This window comes from Scedosporium apiospermum (genome assembly GCF_000732125.1).
Source record: "Scedosporium apiospermum strain IHEM 14462 chromosome Unknown SEQ_SAPIO_0110, whole genome shotgun sequence".
In the NCBI taxonomy this organism is placed as follows: Eukaryota; Fungi; Ascomycota; class Sordariomycetes; order Microascales; family Microascaceae; genus Scedosporium; species Scedosporium apiospermum.
The window spans coordinates 640,821-660,993 of record NW_015971811.1 but is presented as its reverse complement, the minus strand read 5'-3'; the positions used below and the strand labels follow the sequence as shown (position 1 = coordinate 660,993).

Sequence of the window (20,173 nt, the reverse complement as noted above, 5' to 3'; positions counted from 1 at the left end):
ATGTTGTCATTGACAGTTTTTATGAACACTCGCAGCAGCACTGGGGCTTGCTGTTGATGCAGCGAATTGCTTTCCTCTAGAAGTGTACTTCGTACTCTGTAAGTGTATTTCGCACTCGTAGCACGTAGAGGAGACAATTCATAGGCTGGCGCGGACAAAGACGAGCCGAGTACGATGTACACGACGCGTACTCAACCACTACGAAGGTACACTCCAGACTTCGATGCTCCAGTCTCGGTTGAGCTGAACATGCTTACTTGACATTGCTCTCGCCGTACTTTCGGACTTCCGTACTCGTCTTCAAAGACATGCTTCGCCATACTTCGTAGTTGTCTGGACTCTTACTTTCTTACTTCTCCAGTCCTCAACACTGCAACCCACGAGCTGACATCTTCCGAGGCACATCATTCGATCAGAGGCTCGAGTCACGCCTGTGAACGACGTGATATTCCTCGGTCGAAGGAGGCGAAACGAAGCCATTGATCCATCACTTTGCCGCCGTCTTTGGTCACCACAAAATTCCACACCAGGCCCCCGGGATCCACCAGCGCACCATAGGTACTTACCTCGCACACTGAATTACCGCCTGTCCGACGTGTACCTCCGAGTCCCTGATCTCCCCCCATCTTCCCCCCAATCCCAGTCCCAACCCCATCTTCAACATATTTTCAGAAGGGACCCACGCTCTTGTCACACCTTCCAATCGTTCCCCAACCTTTCCTTGATCCCTCCACCTCCGTCGGGAACCGCAGTTTGCCTCCTTGACACAAGTCTGAGTGCCTGCAGGTCCTCTTTTCCTAATCCTGGTTGTAACTTTTTTTGGTTTTTAACGCCGTCATATCCTCCCTCACTTTTTGTTCCCCTTCACCCAGACCTCCTCTCCAGGATTCTCATGGTGTATAGTTCTTCAACGTACTCACCATCACCTCACTAATCAGCGAGGACTCCCATCGTCTTTTCTTTTTCTTGTTTTTCTTTTCCTTCTACTCTTAATCACACCGGAGTCGTGCATCACATCTCCCTCCCAATTCCTTATTCTAAGTGGTGGATCAGTCAGGATAGCCGCAAACATGTCGGCCAAGTCGTCGAGCGTCGATGCCTTCCCCGATGGCACGACAGATTACAAGCCTCTGAGGGCTGCCGGCATTAAGAAGGAGAGCGGCCCGAAGAAGCCTCACATTTCCGAGTTGCCCATGACTTGGTCCAACTGGTACCAACATGTCAACTGGCTCAACACGACCTTCGTCGTCTTCATTCCCATGGCTGGCCTGATCGCCTCGTACTGGGTGCCTCTCCAGCTCAACACTGCCATCTTCACTCTCATCTACTACTTCAACAGCGGTCTCGGAATTACTGCTGGTAAGTTGAGAAACTAACTCGCGCGACAGACAAGGAAGACGGTGTCCGAGTCTATCTGCATGATTTTTCCGGTCAGTGTTTGCTGACAAAGTCACGACAATAGGTTATCACCGTCTCTGGGCGCACAAGTCCTACCAGGCATGCCTTCCTCTCAAGATCTACCTCGCTGCTGTTGGATCTGCCGCCGTTGAGGGCTCCATCAGGTGGTGGTCGAGGGACCACCGTGCTCACCACCGATACACCGACACCGACAAGGATCCCTACTCCGTTCGCAAGGGTCTCCTCTACTCCCACATGGGCTGGATGATCTTCAAGCAGGACCCCAAGCGCATTGGCCGAACCGACATTACCGACCTGAACGAGTGCCCCGTCGTCGTCTGGCAGCACAAGCACTTCCTGAAGTGCACTCTTGTCATGGCCGTCATTTTCCCCACCGTTTTCTGTGGCCTCATGTTCAACGACTGGCTTGGCGGCTTCGTCTATGGCGCCATTCTCCGAGTAAGTTTGATTTTTTTCTTTATGCGGCCGGTGAGGAAGTGGCATCGCGCATTGATAGCTAACGAATGAGTGCAGATTTTCATCGTTCAGCAAGCCACCTTCTGCATCAACTCGCTCGCCCACTGGATCGGTGACCAGCCCTTCGATGACCGCAACTCTCCCCGTGACAACGTCATCACTGCCCTCGTCACCCTTGGTGAGGGATACCACAACTTCCACCACGAGTTCCCCTCCGACTACCGCAACGCCATCGAGTGGTACCAGTACGACCCCACCAAGTGGCACATCTGGGTCTGGAAGCAGCTCGGCCTCGCCTACGACCTCAAGCAGTTCCGCGCCAACGAAATCGAGAAGGGCCGTGTCCAGCAGCTCCAGAAGAAGCTCGACCAGAAGCGTGCTACCCTCGACTGGGGTGTACCTCTCGAGCAGCTCCCCGTTGTCGACTGGGACGACTTCGTTGCCGACTGCAAGGAGAGGGGCAAGAAGCTTACCGCCATCGCCGGTGTCATCCACGATATTGGTGACTTCATCAACGACCACCCCGGTGGCAAGGCTCTCATCAACTCTGCCATCGGTAAGGACGCCACCGCCGTTTTCAATGGCGGTGTCTACGACCACACCAACGCCGCCCACAACCTTCTCTCCACCATGCGTGTCGGTGTCCTCCGCGGAGGCTGTGAGGTTGAGGTCTGGAAGCGCGCTCAGTTCGAGAACAAGGACATGTCGTACATCAGCGACTCCACCGGCCAGCGCATCATCAGGGCTGGTCTCCAGGTTACCAGGGTGCCTCAGCCCGTTGCTGCTGCTGATGCGGCGTAGATGATTTGTCCCTGAAATCTCAGTTGACGGTTGAAGAATAGAAAAGGTGCAATTTTTTTTTTTTCCTCTACGAAATGGATTGGCATGTTGATGGAGTAGAGAAAAGAAGACGAAAGGGAACATGAAAAAAAGGTTGGCTCAGGGCAAACTCTCCAAAAGCCCACATGACCCCGAAAGTTGCTGCATGTAACAACGATCATCGATCGAATCCACCCGCTAAACCAAACTCGGCAACTTTAAACCACCACTCACGATGCGACGAACCGACCTTAATCCAAAGAATCCCTGGGAGGGAGAGACGATGATGCATATGACGAAAGAGGGTGTCGATTTTATCTTTCACAACTCCCATTCGAATCATCTTGTTTTTTTTTGATGCTGGCGTTTTTCAAGGAGGCTTTTGTTTTTCAGGAATTGCGAAAATTGTTAACTCTTTTGTTCTTTTGAGGGAGACTCGGCTTTGAAGGAATTGAGCCACAGTCTTTTTCGTATAACACCAGCATCTTATCTTTTATTCGTTTCGTTTCTTTTTGACATTTTACATTGTGTGACACCATTACGGATTGACTAGAATGTTACGAAACGAGGAAGGGGGAAGGGGAGCGATGGGTATTAGAATCCCGATAGCATTGGTATGAATATAAGCATTTGAGAAACTTCTTTTCCGTCTTTCAATGTGATCTCAATCGACTCTTAAGCCCCGTATCTTGTCCATCCTCAACGAGGCTTCTTCGTGACTAGAGTTAGACTCGCAATGTTTGCACAACTCCGCAACGAAACGCCACTTGAGCAGGTAGTACCCCGGCCTGAAGAACCTATCTTGTCGCGTTCCCTTTATTGTACATTAAAAACTACTTAAGTGCATACGAGGAAACAAAAAGGAAAGTAACAAACCAACACAACGGACGAAAGAACACTATAGCCTACATCTAGATCCACATGAAAAACCTACCCGAAGCTCCCTTGTCCACGAGGCCAATTTTTTTTGGATTCTTCTACTTCTTCCTTTTTGATTTTTCCCCAATTTTCTACCGTGTCCGCATCTCATCCAACTCCGGTTTCCTCCCGTCTCATGTACATATCCCAACGAAATATCGTTTCAGGGGTAGAAGGAGCTCACAAGTTATGCAAGCATCGAGTGCTTCCGGACACCCTTTGGCCCAAGTTCACTGTAATTTCTCGTTAGCAAAAGAAAACCAAGTAGGAAAAGACGAAAAAAAAAAAAAAAAAAAAAAAAAAAAAAAAAAGATAACAACATACTTGTACTCGACACGACTCAAGCTCATCTTCTTCTGCGCCTCCGTATTCGGCCCATCAAGATTATGCAAGCAAAACGCAATCCTCCCGGCAACCTGCGACCCCAAAAACATGGCCTCCTCGTACCCGTTCTTTGACCACTCCGACAGATACGTCGGCAGGGGCGCGAGCTTGATGCTCGTGGGCGTCTGGCTATGGAACCGATGCGACGTGCCGCTCGACGCACCGCCGACTTCGCTGGCGGGGGCTCCGGGGCCCGCTAACAGCCCGGCGTTGAGGGTAGCAGTCGTGGCGGCCTGAAGCAGAGGGTTCACGCCAGAGGTAGGAAGCTGATGAGGCGTGCCCGTAAACGAACCCGTGGGCGTCTGGGAACCCGTACCCGTGGGGGTAGCCATGTTGGACGGCAACTCGGATGTGAAAATGGTAGCGGACGAAGGCGAGATGAGATGCCGCGCCGTGAGGGTCTGAATGATGTTCTCGCGGAGACCGCGGATGCGCGAGCCGTTTCCGACGATGACGATGTGGTCCCAGCACGCGGGGCGCATGAACATGTCCGGGATGCCTTGGACGGTCTTCCAGATGAGGGAGGTGATGCGGTCGATTTGTTCGCGTTCGGCGAAGGTGAAGCGTTCGAGGCCGACTTCGATGTCGCGGCGGACGAGCTTGGCTCGGAGTTCCGTTTCGACGGGGCCTTCGTCTTTAGGGGCCGGGGCTGGTTCGGGTGCCGCGTCGACTTTCATGGCGTCTTCGCCTTCTGGCTTGGCGGCTCCCTCTGGCGCGGCAGGCTTGTTTTCACCACCTTCGGTAGCTTCTGTGGGCTTCTCGACACCGTTCTCGGTAGTAGCAGCGGTGGTGCTAGTGGGAGCGGCGGCTGGAAGGGGGGCAGGCTTAGGCTTAGGAACCTCTTCCTGAATAACCTCCTCGTAATGGAAAACATTCCGCATCCTCTTAGCGTTAGGCAACCTCCCAGTCCTAGCATTCTGCCCATCCGCTCCCTCCTTATCCTTCCCCTTCCTACCCCCCTTCCCCTTTTCCTTCTCCTTCTTCGCCAAAAACTCCTTTGTCTGCCCGCTCGTAACAATACTAGCCACATCCAACACCCCATCCGAATCCACCCCTCTCTCCTCCGCGTCCTCCTCATCAAGCATCAACGGCACCCTCGCCGCCTCCGCCGCAACCTTGACAGGATCGTTACCAGCCCCCAACGCAGCGCCGCCCGCGGGGTCCGCATTCTCCTTGGGCAGCTCCATATAATTGGGCGGCACGTCCGGGTTATATGCCAGGACCTCACAGATGCCGCTCTTCTTCAGCTGCTCGGCCATATCATAATTAAAACCCTTGTCGCGCAGGAGGCCCAGCAGTTTTTGCGTAAAGACTTCGCCACCGGATTGGATACCCTGGACTTTTCCGTAGGGCACGCCGATATCCATGTGGTTGACTACGCTGCCGTCGTAGATGCAGGTGACGTCTACTTTTTCGAAGCCGATGTCGACTACCGTCATGTTGGGCCAGCGGAGGCCGTATTGCGTTGCGAGCGCGGAGTGGATTAGGCAGAGGGAGGGCGTCTTTGTCTTTTCGAATATGTAACGGGTAATTTCTTCGATGCAGTCGCGCGTCCATTGCGGGGATGCCATTAGCACGATGGGCGTGTTGTGGTATGTTGTTGTGAGCATGCTATGGATGTGGTCTAGGAAGGCGAGGAAGGCGGGCATGTTGACGATTCGACCGGCTACGGGAGAGTCCAAGTTAGCAAGAGAATTCACACCCCGAGATCAGTTGGGTTCCCTCCCATCTTTTCCCAACTCACCTTGCATAGGATATACCGCCCCCTCACTCGAATCCTGATCCTCAACCCACTCCCACTCATCATCCTCCACCGCCTCCCCATTCTGCTGCACCTGCTGCACCTCCCCCTCGGCCTGCTGCTGCTGCTTCTTCCCCGCGCCCGCCTTCTTCCTCTTGAACGTGTGATACGGCCTCCACCCGCCATCCTCGGGATCCCTAAACATACGCGTCGGGATCCGATGCACCGGCGGCGTCAGCTCGTTGCATCCCAGTTGCGCCATCGTCGTCTTGCTCCCCGGGCAGATCACGAGGATCTGCTCCTCCTTCCACTTCGCCGCGCTTCCCGACATTTTGCCCGTTAGCTACTTGCTCCCTTTTTTTCCCGACTCAAAAAAATAGTTCTGTTTCGCGGGGTTGGACCGGGGGGGGGGGGGGGGGGGGGGGGGGGGAGGACGAGGCTCGGTTGGTCCTCTTTGCGTTCGCCGTCGCGTGGGGTAATTTCTCGATTGTGTTGGGTTTTAACAAAAAGGGAGTGGCGACTATTCTATAGACTCGCTGTGTTTAGTATGCGCCGCAGGAGAGAGATTGGCGTGGACTTGTAATGCCTGGCACGGCAATGAACACTTAGTATTGCCGGGATGCGCGATGGAGCGTTGTTGTCGCGACTCTTCCAAAATGCACTAAAAAGTGTTTGCGCTGCTCCTTCCATTGAGGTAAAGTTCAAACTCAGGGTAAAGGGGGGCTGGTGTGTGTGGCTGGAACTGCGGCTGGAATCGGGCAGCCAGTGTAAGGCTGGTGACACCTGCCCGCGGCAGTTGTGTGGCGAGGGTGGGGTGAGCCTTTGTGGGGAGTGAGTGTATAGCATTGGGCACTTCATCCCCAACATCAAGAAAGCAGGAGGCTTCCATATCATAACGAAGCTGTAAGGTAAAGCAGCTATTAAAACTTGCAGGTCATTCTACGCTAATATCGAGGCGAGGAAAGTAATCGAATATGAAATTTGGGTATAAATTAACAAGAAGCAGGCGAAGAAAACCCGCGAAGCCTCGACCCCGTAGCTAATCCGTCTTGATGCCTCCTGTCAAGACCATTTCACCATCCAAGACTAGCCGGCGTCCTTCAGCAATCATATCTCTCTATCGGCATATCCATCGATTCTCTTGTTCTTCAGAGACTCATCTATCCTTCCTACGCCTAAACTTGAGAATCCCGCATTCTGACAGGCCGTCATGCCTCTAAACAGCAACCCACCCTGTCAATCCCGTTCCCGCGTAAAGATTAGAAGTAATTGTAAAAGAATTCCCTCCCCGAGTTTCCCGCTGAAATAGGGAAGCAAAGACCCTGAATCCTCACAAACGCCAGTTTCATAGAGCAAGGGACCATCAAGAAAAGGCCCAGTTCTTCCAAGAATAATGCTTCCAATAGTTCTTTCCAAATCCTCCCGATCGTTAAAACAAAAAGAGAAAAAGAAAGCTAGCGGTGTTGACTAGCTTGTCTGCAGTGACATTGCAGACTGGGGTCATTAAGACGCGGCCGCGTGTTAAGATGTGCATTGCTATGCCTCGTATACTTTATAAAGTGTTGTACAATACCCCCGGATGAGGGTCGGCCCGTTTCGTTTCGAAACTGTTGTGTTCTTTGCTCGTCACATCCAAATCAGGCGACGGTCACAACCGTAGCAGCAGGTGCCACCTCAGTCGCGGCGGAGGCCATGTCAACTGTCGTTTGCTGAGTATTCGAGCCATGTTCTTCGGCAGACTCCGCTACGTTTGTTGACTGGGTATCGGCCAAAGACTTAAAGCTGGCGTTGTCCTCAGAGTCAAGAGAAACAGGCGTAGGAATGTCGCGAGGTGCAAGGTGTTTAAACTCGACAGCGGGCGTAACCTGCAGTGTTTCAACCTTGGGCTTCTCCTGGGCGATGGTGGCAATAGTGGGCTCTGACGCAACGGATACACGCTCGTCGCTGGCGAAAGAGCTCCGGGCAGGGCTCATAAGTCCACTCACATCGCCAAGATCACTCTTGGCTTGGGAGCTGCGCGCGGGGTTGCGAAGAGGCAATGGTGGGGGGATCCTCTTCGGAATGGTGACGATAGAGCCTTTGGCCTGGACAACTTGAGATGATACGACGGCAGTCCGTACAGGTTGCACGGCCGATGCCACCTCGAAAACAACAACAGGCTCGTCGTCGTCATCGTCAAGCTCGTCATCCTCGTCGTCGGCATCGTCACCATCATCATCCTCCTCCACAGTCTCGATTGGCAGAGGGACATCGGCAGTAACTACGGTTTCATCGTACCGGGTCGAGTCGCGGTCAGTGTGTTGGTCATCGTCCGTGCTAGTTGAGCTGTCAATCATGGTCATGCCATCGAGAGAATGTTGATTGCTAAACTGCCTAATGGGAGAAAAGTCGATCTTGGTGTAATCGACCTCCTCCTCGATGACATTCTCTAGGCCCCTCATCTTCTCTAGAGATGCCCGGTCACGGCTGTCGTCGCTGTGAGCCAAGCTAGGTGTTGTGTGTGGCGTGTTCGAGGTCTCGGTCTGAGTGCAGGCATCTGTTGTGTGAGTGTTCTCTGTGCGAACCGACAGACAACTGCCTCGGTTGCTTCGCGTCGCCATCGTATCGATGCTCTGTCGCTTGCTGAAGCGTGGAAAAAGTGGACTCGTCGGGCTCGGAACATACTCGAACTGGCTACTCGCAGGTCGAAGACGGGTACCAGCTTCACGGATCTCCAGGCCGGCCATCTCGAGCGCTAGGACGCCAAAAGGATCGGGGTCATCGGGCGAAGGAATGCCGAAGGGCTGCCGTGGTGATACTGGGGGCGTGGGCTTCGGTGTTTCTATGACCGCGTCGCCGGGGGCACAGTGGACGGAAACTTGCTCGATGAGTGCGGCATCGTAATCGGAACGACCTTCTGCTTGCTTAATAACCTCGGAGAGGGGTCGAGACTCCTCGACGTCCTTGGAGACGTTTCCCGCTAGAATATCCATCATAGTAATACTACCACCATAGAAACGCTCATTCTCATTTCCACGTTCAACTAGCATGCAGCCGTTGAGGTTAACTGGTTGGATTTGGCCCCTTGACTTCAGGTAAGTGAAAACCGTGTTGCCCAAGTCCTTCCACTTGATCTCCTCTTCGGAAGATCCATGAGGCACCATGGGGCCGCAGAGGAGGCCAACATCTTCACCAAGGGTGACCTGGGGTTGCACAATGGACTCGAGAGCCGACAGGTTGTTGATAACCAAGACACAGTCGTAGATGTCGACGCCCATAATGAAGCTTAGCGTCGGTGTGTGCAGGAGCAGAGCCGAGGGTGGCGACCAGGTTCCGTCGGCCTTTCGCGCAATCAAGATGCCAGAGCCTCCCGAGCCGGTCATCCAAAGACCGGACCGCATACAAGTAAAAATAGCAATACCGGCAGCATTCTGAACAATTCGTTTCGGTATCCTCTTGGTGATTCTCAGCGGGGACTTTGGTTCGGATGCGGTGGTCGAGTCATCGTCGGTAAGCGGCGCGAGGCATCCGTCGGCTGTACGTTGGGAGTCATATTAGAGTACATCACCAACAGAGGCAGGTGGGTAGATGTCCATGGCGAAAACGAGAAACAGAGAAAAGACAAAGAGTATGTGCTTGGGGGAAGGAACGTGGGGATTGGATGGACCATACTGCAAAAGGATTTCAATATGCGGGCGGCCTTTTCGCATTCCTGATCGAGACTCCCGGGCCAGAAGTCTTCCTTGGTCACCTTCGTCGTCGTTGTCGTCGTTGTCGTCGTCGAGGTAGGAGTCGATAGGCGATTGAGAGGGTTGGGAAGTTTCTGGGCGGATTTCCGCTTATCCCACGACAGTAGAGCCGATACTCGATGCATAGTGTGTGTAGTCTGTAGACATCTATACGACGGGGTTCATGAGGAATGAAATCAAAGCCCCTCTAGCGAGGGCGCTATCCAAGTCGACGTCCCCGATGCGAAGGTGTCGAGGAGGGGCGCAACTTAAACTGGTCGTGTCAGGTAAAAGGTCAAGTTGGTTAGAGGAAAAAGGGAAGAAGAGATTTGGATCCCAAAAAACAACAACAAAGGCGGTTGGACCGAGGAGGGAAAAGGGCCCAAAACTCGATTTGGGCTCAGGCTGAGTTTTAATGAGGAGGGACTATGAATGAGCTAAAGAAGAGGAAGGCAAGGAGGACAAGACAACAACGGAGGGCCTTGGGCGAACGAGAGGGAAAAAGCAAAGACAATTTGCAAGGGTCAGGGCAGTTGTACCAAGACCAATGGGCCAGAAGTGGCTGCAGGAAAGGGAAGCACAGCTCTTTTTGGGTTGGACTGGATTGGATTGGATTGGATTGTGCAGGCTTTGTTTGGTTTGCTTTGGTGTGGTTTGTTGGAGGGACTTGGAACTTGGAAAGGGAAAGGTGGAAGACGAGTGAGACGAGAGAGGAGGAGCGCGAGGGAGAGGGCGAAGGTACCAAGTACACCAGAGGGGTGACTGCAGCAAGCCCGACAGAGAGACACTTCGCCCACGATACGGAACGGTACGGTACGGTTCGGGTACGGTAGTTGCAGGTCGTATTGGTGTTGGTGTTGGTCTTGTGCTTCTCGTCCTTTGAACGTTGGCGTAGTTGCAGGATGAAGCCTACTTCGCAGGAGGGCGCTGGACGGGAGCAATACCGAGGAGAAATGGTGTTGGTGTTAATTTGTAAGGCTGGAAACGGAAATGGCGTAGCATACAATACTTTGTAAGGTGATTTCCAAGCCGTAGAGGTACACGACTGATGCTGATGGACCCTTGAAAGTGGGAACTTGAAGACTGCAGTGGCTGGGTGAACGGAGGAGGAACCAGATTCCAGGTCCGAGGGTGACGGCGAAAGCGATTGCGATGGAGATGGAGGCGGGTACCAGCCAGGCTAGGCAAGGACCGAGATGGATCAGAGATTTTTCTCGTTTGCCGCTACCAAATATTACGAAATAATATTCTGGAGAGGTATTATGGCAGAACTGGGGCAGGCAAGATCAAATTATTATTATGGAGCAGGAATGAATGAAGAATTTTCGACGTTAATAACGATGGTCAATGAATTGTTGGTCCGAGATTCTGGGAGCCGGTACCCTTGTCCCCAGCTTGCGTGCGAAGTATGAAGCAGCGTCGTATTGTGTACCGGACCACTTGGACTTGGCACTTCACCTTGCAATGATGGGCGGATGCTAGGACAGGGTTTGTTGGATTGGGCGACGCAAGAAGTGCGCCACGGAGTTGTTGGCGGGGTTTTTTAAACAAAGCGACCTGACCATCAATGGGGCGACCGGATGCGTCCATTCCAGAGTCAAGCGGTTCCAGGTTTGCTTGTTTTCAAATGTTCTATGCTGATGAAGATCGTAGGCGCATTTGCGGACTCTCCAGGCAAAGCAAGCCAGCCGGTGAGCGATATCAAATGGCCAGGCCGTGATGGCTGGAAATGGGCCGAGATGTGAGGAAATAGGTCGCAGTGATGAGGCTTCAATGTTGAGTGGACCTTGTCTTGGAGAGGGAGGGGGAAGCCCCAAGGGAGAGCAAGAGGGTGTACTGCACCAGTGTACCGAAGTAATACTGTACTTTGTAGCGGCAGTGGGGTGCAATACTCCGTACTTCCACTCTCACTTCCACTCTCGGAGAAGACCCGAATGACGTGGAGCTACTGCTAGCAGGACCGACCGGCGTAACTCTGTGTTTTAGCTGCCTGCGATTTTGCAGGCGTCGATGATATTTGTGATATTTGGGGGCAGCCTAAGTGGGACTAGGATTTTGACGACTCGGCGCTACGGGGGAAATGGGGAAAAGCAATGAGGGGACAATGGACGATCAGATGGAGAGAGAAATAACAGTAATCGACAATATCAACAGAGAATGAGAGAACGAGGAAAGACGAGGGCCGAAAACGAGAGACAAAGAGTCACCAGAGCCAAGGAAGGAACAAAGGTCGCAGTTGCATGTTGGGTGACAGGTGTGGTTCGTGGTCCATGAAAGTTGGGAAGGTCCAATCCTGGATCGAGGTCACCGTCCGGATTCGCCTGTCAAACAAGGATGCTCGATCGTCAGCTGTTGGCGGGCTGTTGGTCAAGTTGGTCAAATGGTTCTAATGAGTGAGATTCCCAAGAGAGCGAGACAAGTAATATTAGCAAGTACACAGGTAATGAACGACAAAATGAATGGAATGGTGGCGGTTTTGCGCGTCCCCAGGGATGAAATGAACGAAAGGAAAGGTGAAGGTGTGGGGAGGAGAGAAAAGAGAAGACGGGGACAACAGCACTTCATCTTCATGATATCGCCTCCTCACGACCCGTCATCTATCATCTACTGAGCCTTTCTAATATTACCCGTGTGAAGTACTATTATGGCCGTTGTACGAAGTATGAGTTCCCGCGCTTGCCCGTGCTGCAGCATTCTTACCATCGATAACCTCACTCGATATTGACAGTCGGCCAGCACAAGCAGCGGCTGCCCGCTTGTCTTGCTGAGCCGGAGGTTTTCTTTCCCACCAGACACAAGAACTTCGTTCGCAGACTAATAGATTTGATCTCCAGACCCCTACCCGACGTGCAGCGGGCGGTGCCCCTGACGAGAAAGTATAATTCTGCTCGATCGTCATGTAGGAACATTGGCTGCATAATTGCAATAGATTGCCCTCCCTCAGTCCATCTATTAAACGGAAGACCCTGCGGGGAAGTTATCGAGATCCCTGATCCATTTCTGCCCCCATTTAATATCAGCGGCAGCAATAGCGAAGAAGGAGGCCTTGTATCTCACAGGGCAGTGAAAGGCATAAAGATACGAGGGCATTGGGTGGATTGATACAATGCGTCCACATGGCCAACTTAGACCCTTTAATATATCGATTGATTGCTCAAAGCACTGAGCAAAATTACGAGGTATCAAGATCAATCAATTAATGCAATCAAACGCAGCTAAAAATGTCTTTGTCGGTACCGCCAGGACCACGGCATGTCCTGTCTATTGCTATTGCCCTACGAAGTACTTCGTACTTCGTATTATATTGCACAGTCCGATTGTCCCAATCGATCTGTTGATGTCTGAGAAGCATCGAATCCTCCAAGGTGGAACTTCGACCTTGTGTCTCGACGGAGACAGAGTAAATACAATTGTACTTCGTAGTGTACAATGTAATCCGAGATACTCTGCTGTTCCTCTCAAGAGAAAGCTGCATTGCATTAGCTCTGCAGCCAGCTCTGCAGCCAACATACTTACACTACACTACTTCGTATGTGTCTAGGCCCTAGATCTCAAATCATCAATCGTTCATTCCTACGAAGTACGAAAGGAGTCTCTGTTCGATCTCTCTCCGGCCTGTGCCTGCGATGATCACCGCAATATAAAGTCTAAAGCTGTGGATCTGTGCAGATGTCGAAGTTTATCTCCTCTCCTTGTACGTTTATGGTATGGCTAGCAGGGGAAAAAAGCGAGGCAATTGATTCACGATACCTCTCTCCTGCCCAATCCGTCGACCATAACTCCCATTCCCCCATTTCATCATGCAAAGATGGTGTGGCGATTTAAGCGAAGCGCTGGCTCGGGGCGCCTACGAAATAACTCACACACACCAATGCAACAATGCAACCAACCCTCTCCACGCCCATCCCCATTGGGAATCTACCTGGAAGTGATTGTGCTCCAATCCTTCATAACTACGAAGTAGAGACAGGAAACACCATGTTACGATACCAGTGCAGTCGGAACCAGGAGAATTTTACACACGTGTGTGCGGTAATTGCTTTTCTTTCCTTCCCGTTCAAGCAGTACGACGAAACAACACGAGAGCAAAGGCGACAACACGTTTCGAAATGCACTCCTTCCGCAGAAAGCAGGCAAGAAAGAAATGAACGGACAGCGCACACAGTCTCTTCATCCTGCCCTCTGTTGCTACCCACCGTTTCTCTCCCTCTCCGAAACCTCACATCATACCAGAGGACGATGTGATGGGAGCAGACCACCTCAACCAGCCCCCTTCATCCTTGACCTTGAATCTGCGATCGACGGGAAACAGGGATAATAGTGTAGTGTCTCTCTCTGAAAATGCGAGTCCTTGCGGCTCCACACCCGATGATCGCCTCTTTGCCTGTCCGATGTAGTGTCGGCACTAGTCCAAGCGCATGCTAGCGAAAAGTAATAGTTCAGTCGTCCCAACCATCCCGCCAAACAAGCGGAGTTCGGAAGACGTCAGCGATAAAGACTGCATGATTCCAGCAAGACGCAAGCGTGCGTGTGCGTGTGCGTGGACCGGCAACCGGTTCCTGGATCCTGCGTTATGGAAAAAGGGGCATCCATGATGATTTTCCTTTTTCCTGGACCCCGATTTTCCATCAAGGTTACCATCTTCAGCCTGGGATGGCGACATCAATATCTCTCCCAAAGCGTAACGACAGTCTAAACCACATCCACGTGTCAATTTTGTGTACAAAGCCAGCAGCCAAGGCAGTCAGTCAGTCGTACGAACTAAACCACTTCATACGCTGACCCCGAAAAGGCTCAGCGCCACAGTGTCTTCCCCCGCTTCCACCAAAATCCAGGCCAGCCAAGCCCAACCCAACCCCGAACCCTAGGAAAACCCGTGAACTTTCAACTTATTGATTACTGACCAACCGCCCGCTGACCCGGACGCCTGAGCGCACGGCAACTCGGACGGATCCATCGTGGGGAACATGAATCCAATGAGAACGCTTCCCCACCCACGGTCTCCCTTTCTAAGAGCGAACTTTCAGCTTGAGTCTCTGATCTGAGCGAGATATCTCTTGTCGCGCCACACCAAGGAAAGAATAGCCCACGATTTTTACCCGTGTACGTAGGAACTGCGAAGTAGCCCCCACTGGCCGTTGTGCTGAGTTAGTGATAAGACCAAGTACGTGCACAAGAAGAACTCTCTATGCTTAACTTCAAGCACGAAACAATGCGAAAGGTGCCTAGTGGATATCCTCGTAACCATAGCACACACCGAGTACGGAAGGCCATAGTGGATTTATAACTTTTGAACCCGGATGCACAGGCGGACCGTGTCCATACCACCGCGGGTGGTGAGGTCCTCGAGATGTTGGTGTAGCCCTATCCATCGACCGAGTATCCAGACCGTGATATCTGAATGTGCGGGCTGTGGTATCTACTTTGCTCCCTCCATTCCACCCATAAACTACGTTTCTCCACCACGCATCACGGCATTGCCCTGCAAATCTCGACGTTCCTTCAAGGCGAGGAGAGCGTATTTAATCTAGGGGATCTGTTGTTCCACTCACCGGAATCGATTGCGTATGGTCATATTGCCAGCTATATACCGTGGTGGATTGTGCCTTTGTGGTATTGTCTTCTTCCTGTCACGTGTGTCATCCCTTGTTCGACGTTTCCGTTCTGTTAGAAGCCATCTTCATCTTCTTATAACATCCTTTCCTCTTTCCATTGTTAACAGTTCTGGCACGCTTTCAAACATGTTAGGAGCTTTCATAGTTTCCTGGAAGGTTTGATATCTACCCAGGCTTTATCTATTCCATTGCTCCTTGCTCTTGCATGTGATTCCTCTTTAATCTTCATGCTCCACTGGTCTGAGGATCTGAGGATCTAGGGATTTGATCTTGTGATATTAGTCAAAGTGAACCTCAAATGCTCCTTCCATATATGATATTGCTCAAGTGATCGAACTGCAACTTCCTCCAGCAAGAGATCAAGATGCATTGGACATGTCACATGCCCAGTTGCCTTCTTCCCAAAACAAAGCTTTCCTCATTTTCTCATCTTTCCTTCTTTTCCACCTCTTCAACATCTACGAACAACACCACTAGCGACGTTTATCGTCACCACCATCCATTCTGTTTACCCATCATCCTTCTTCATCATCGTTCTCCCATCATCATCATTCTCCATCATCATCATGCCTCATTCACAGGATATTGGTAGAGATCTCCCTACTCCTCCATCGACCCATAACTCCAGATCTGGTCGATCAGCTCCCACCTCAGCAGGGAGCAGTGCCTCTGGTACCTTTGGAATATCTAGCGTCCAGTTCCGTGTTGGCGCCCCTCCCCTGCGTCCCCTACCTCTAGAAACTACATTTGACAACACAATGAGCGCCATTTACACTCAATTTGCAGTGGAGTTCATCGAGAAGGCAGAAGAAGTTCTTGCTGCTTATGAGATTGAAGGGAATGACGATTGCGATGTTGAGATTGACTTTGTAACTCGATCGGTGCTTGGCCTACCACACACCGCGAAACCCACCCTCACCATCGTCGCACCATGGGAAGAGAGCAAGAAGCATAGCTGGGAAGCCGTTGTTTCAGCTGTCAAATCATATATCGACAACCGGCTCGCGGATTCCACCTTCGACGACCATCCCGGACCCATTGATGTCTGCGTCGAGATGATGGCGCCTGAGTTAACACGACGCAAATTCCTTGGGCCTGTTGAAGACAATGCCAACCTGGAATCAGACTGGCCAGCCATACAGGATAAAGTCTATTCGATCCTGGAATCCTTTTCACAGACGCGGGGTTGTATGACCTCCATTGGTTTGTTCCGACTGGGGTTTTCGCCTAATCCTGACAACAATCCAATCACAGTCTATGTCTCTCTGGATTATGACGCAGACGAAGTGAGCTGGCCACCAGTTGCTCGGGAAATACAAGCGTACCTCGATGGGCTTGAGCACGGCCTTGTGGTCCATATGGAGCATAACATCCTAAAAGGATTCGCCTTCGAGCTCCTGGAGCCGCGTAACAGCCATCGAGGCCTCTTGATCCCCGATGATTACAAAAAAGGTGTGGGTCTCGGAGGCGATATCAGTGCTTCAACTTACCTCACTCGAGACGACCAAATGCGCTGCAATCCCATTCTGGGGACACTCGGGTGTTACATCGAAGTGAAAACTAGGTCCTCGTCTGAGTGGGTTAGGCTAGGCCTCACAAACTACCATGTCATAAGGCCGTGTCTCGAAGGCTTCAAGTTAACAGCAGCATCCGGGACTGAACCGTTTCCTCACGGGGGTATTACTGCTCCAGGTGGCGGCACGATAGATAGCAGCCTCACCGCGTCCGCTATTGCAGACCCCGTTAGGGAATCGCAACTTTGGAGGGCGGACATGTCTGGCTTCACCCCGAAGACCGTGCCTGAATCCCTACCTCTCGAATCCCCAGCGCGTATCAAGCACAACTACACCGTTCATGACGATGCAAGCATTATCCAAGAGGAGTCTATGATGCCTCTGTCCGCAATAACCAGTGACGCGGATCAGACCGAGAAGATGGCAGAGATGAGAGCCAGTCTTAAGGCCAAGATTGCTTTTTTTGACCTTGGAAAGCATGTTTTCGGTCGGCTTTCCTACGGATCGGGTCAACCGTAGATCTAGTCGGAACCAGAGACTCGATTGGGCTCTTATTGATGTGGAACATGACCGACATGGGCCCAACCTCCTGCCCCCGATGTCAACCTGGAGAACTGCCTATGGCGGGTCAAGCTGCTGTCCGGGGCAATTAGCTCGCAATGGAACTCTACGGCCCCAACTCGACGCATCCCTTTGGAAGATGCGCTGCGGACAAAAGGTTTTCAAGGTCGGCGCCCGAACGAATGCAACAGTGGGATATTACAGCAGGTATAAACCCAAGTGCACCCTCGACCACGACAAGTACATGAAGGTTAAGCCCTCTTCGGAGCACGTAATTATCGGGCACCTTTTTGGCGACGGGTCTCCCCAGGCATTCGCAGATAACGGCGACTCCGGGGCTGTCGTCTTCGACACCTTCGGCCAGATGGTAGGGCTATTGCTTACGGGACAAGCTCCACAGGGAACCCGAGGCCAAGGCTACGCCCTTGTTACACCCATCGAAGAGGTTTTCGAGGACATCAAAGCCATGTCAAACGGTGAGATTACGGACATCCGTGTATCGAATTGGTGAGCGTGTCGATGCGGGGGGATTTTAGTTTGTGAGAACAAAGATTACCTTCCGAACCAACTCCACTGAAGGGCTCAGGCCCCGATGTACTTCGCAAAGAACATCTGACACCCACGCCTTCTTCTTCTCACTCGCCCGAATTCCACACGCAATCCCGAGATGGCAATGTCCCTCAAACAGTAGCGGAAATGGTCTGCGGTAATGGACAACTACCTTGGTGTTTCTGTCTCCCTTGAATACGCAGATAGTGCGACTCCCCTTCTGAAATTAGATCTTAAACCCCCCGCTCATCCCACTGTTACAAGTTAGTTAAGCTCCCCGCCTTGGTAAATTCTTGGAGGAAACGTGGAGCCTTCTCCACGCAAACGAGTGGGAAGAGCCTGTTTAGATCCCCCCTTTTCCAACAACTATGAAGTATCAACTATTAATCACGCATGTGAAGATGTGAATCGATGAATTAATCCAGACAGGTAATAATGAAGTGATATTTCGAACGCTTGTTTCGGGTTACCCGCACTCTCCTATGCTATGCAATGTCGATCATAAGCTGTCTGCCGGGTAATGGATATCAACGGACTGCATAATACGCCCAAATATATGCGGTTTCGCACCAGCTCTCTCCATCTTAAACTCTTTCGAGCATTGTGCATTCCTTCCAAGTATTGGCACCTCCGCAACTTGGAGAGTGCCCTGCAGCCGAAACAGAATCCCCCTTCGTGCATATATCAATTTATATGCGGCGCTGCTCCTCAACCCATTGAGAGCCATGCGTCGTAGCCGCTCAATTTCCCTAGGCTACATGTACATGACAGTAGTGGCCCAGATAATAACCACAGAATATCAAGTCTCTGTTCCACCCGATGATACGTCTGGCAAAAGCAAAAGAAAAAAAAATGGTCCAGGTTAGTGGGTTCGATGCCGATGCCCGATGCCCGATGCCCGATGGCCAGAGCTAGAACTGATGTTTTCTGGGTCATGCCACCTTATTCTGCAGATGATGCCAATACGAAGAGTCCTTTTCGCTAATTACTTGGTAAGAAGTAAGGGGACAGAGGGCCGACAATAGCAAAAAGAAGTAAATAGGTGCCTAGTGCCCGGCTATCGTCGTTTCCGGAATGAGAAGGGTCTGCTCTATTGTCGATACTCATCTCAGAAGGGTCTTCCTGCATGAAGATGTGGTTGGCCTCCAGCGTATTCACCATTGCTTTTTCTTCTTTCCCGCTTCGTTTCCATCCCCTGCTATGTAATCTCGACGGCACTGCTGATATTGTGGACTACTTCGTAAGTCGAGACACTCCTATGATACATCATCCTCGTCGTTCCCTGCGAACGACCCACTTGCCAGAGAAAGAGCTTGGCCAATCTGTGTCTGGCGGGTTCCCATGCGCTAATATGGAGACGGGGAAAACCGCGGAGCTCCTTCAGCAGTCACTAACGTCTCCTCTTAGAGGTGCATGGGCCTACCCCGAGTCATCTTGTAGAATGAAACAATCCACTTAATAGAATCAGAAAAGAAAGAGGAAGTTTCAGGCCTCTTGCGATGGCGGAAATCGGTAATGAGAGGGCCAGACCATGCCTTCTTCCAGGCCACCTTAGTGGTGGACTTCCCCCAATTCTAGGATGCGACGATGTCTCATATTCATCTTACTGAGCCAACATTTCCTTTCACAAGGGACCATTCTAGCCAGCGCTTTATGCTATGCGCACACGACCCGCTGCAAGATCACGATCAAGTCCATCGTCGAAGTCATGGCTTTCCACGGAGGTCCATGGACGGCAGCTCCGGACTCCATGAATCTAGACTTTCCCTCCAAAAGTCTGTATTCATGTCCTCCCCGCTCGGCGTTGCGAAGATGGGCAAAGTTTCTCAGAATAAACGTGAAACGCCTAATTTAATGAAACCCTTCTCTACTATTTGTGAAGAATGCCAGAAAGTCCGTTAACACAAACCGATAAGCACCGTAGCTCAGGAGGCTTCCCCTCTTGGCTCAGCGGGCAAGACATGCCACGCCATCCCGGCTCAATATGAGACTTTAATCCAATTTGAAAATACGATCGTCGAGAAAACAAATCTGCTCGAGGCGAATAAATATACGAGGATCTAGCCTAGAAGTTCATGCACTAACACGATGTTGATGCCAAGTCTTTCCGAGCATCAAGGGAAGAGGTCAATATTACAGCATTTGAATGAGCCATCGTTTGAGACCTTGTTGACAGTCAAAATATTCTTCAAGCTGGCAGGTGCTAGGCTGAGCTATAAGTTATTGTCCTTGTGTCACCAAGCTTTTATTATTTATATTCATTTGCACTTTTATTCAAGCCGAGAGGTGAAGCAGAAGTCGTCCTCGTTCAGTGAAAAGGCGCTCGGAGTTTGGAAATGTTGAATACACACCCGGTCGTAGATGTAGAGTTTTCGGCAATACTATTTTCCTGTTCCGACAACCTCCCCATTTTCACCATCGCGGGACAACACGCTCTTCAAACGAACTGCGTCACTCAAAGGAAAGATTGTAAACTGCCTCCCGGCTCCG

The 20,173-nt window shown here is 51.5% G+C and overlaps 4 protein-coding genes across 4 annotated transcripts; 2 read left to right on the top strand and 2 right to left on the bottom strand.

Annotated features, from left to right (window-relative positions):
• Positions 1–1,070: 1,070 nt before the first annotated feature.
• SAPIO_CDS7142 (Acyl-CoA desaturase) lies at positions 1,071–2,676 on the top strand (the record flags this gene model as incomplete). Its single annotated transcript, XM_016789058.1, has 3 exons — positions 1,071–1,359; positions 1,463–1,857; positions 1,933–2,676. 3 exons carry the CDS (start codon positions 1,071–1,073, stop codon positions 2,674–2,676), a joined length of 1,428 nt encoding a protein of 475 aa, XP_016640885.1.
• Positions 2,677–3,799: 1,123 nt separating this feature from the next.
• On the bottom strand, positions 3,800–6,068 carry SAPIO_CDS7141 (Uncharacterized protein; the record flags this gene model as incomplete). The annotated part of the gene is made up of 3 exons (XM_016789057.1): positions 3,800–3,845; positions 3,937–5,662; positions 5,741–6,068. 3 exons carry the CDS (start codon positions 6,066–6,068, stop codon positions 3,800–3,802), a joined length of 2,100 nt encoding a protein of 699 aa, XP_016640884.1.
• Positions 6,069–7,374: 1,306 nt separating this feature from the next.
• Positions 7,375–9,590, bottom strand: SAPIO_CDS7140 (LAS seventeen-binding protein; the record flags this gene model as incomplete). Its single annotated transcript, XM_016789056.1, has 2 exons — positions 7,375–9,251; positions 9,389–9,590. The coding sequence occupies 2 exons, from the start codon at positions 9,588–9,590 to the stop codon at positions 7,375–7,377; spliced, it is 2,079 nt and encodes a 692-aa protein (XP_016640883.1).
• A 6,227-nt stretch (positions 9,591–15,817) lies between these two features.
• SAPIO_CDS7139 (uncharacterized protein) lies at positions 15,818–17,645 on the top strand (the record flags this gene model as incomplete). The annotated part of the gene is made up of 3 exons (XM_016789055.1): positions 15,818–16,247; positions 16,314–17,012; positions 17,227–17,645. 3 exons carry the CDS (start codon positions 15,818–15,820, stop codon positions 17,643–17,645), a joined length of 1,548 nt encoding a protein of 515 aa, XP_016640882.1.
• Between the last annotated feature and the right edge of the window lie 2,528 nt (positions 17,646–20,173).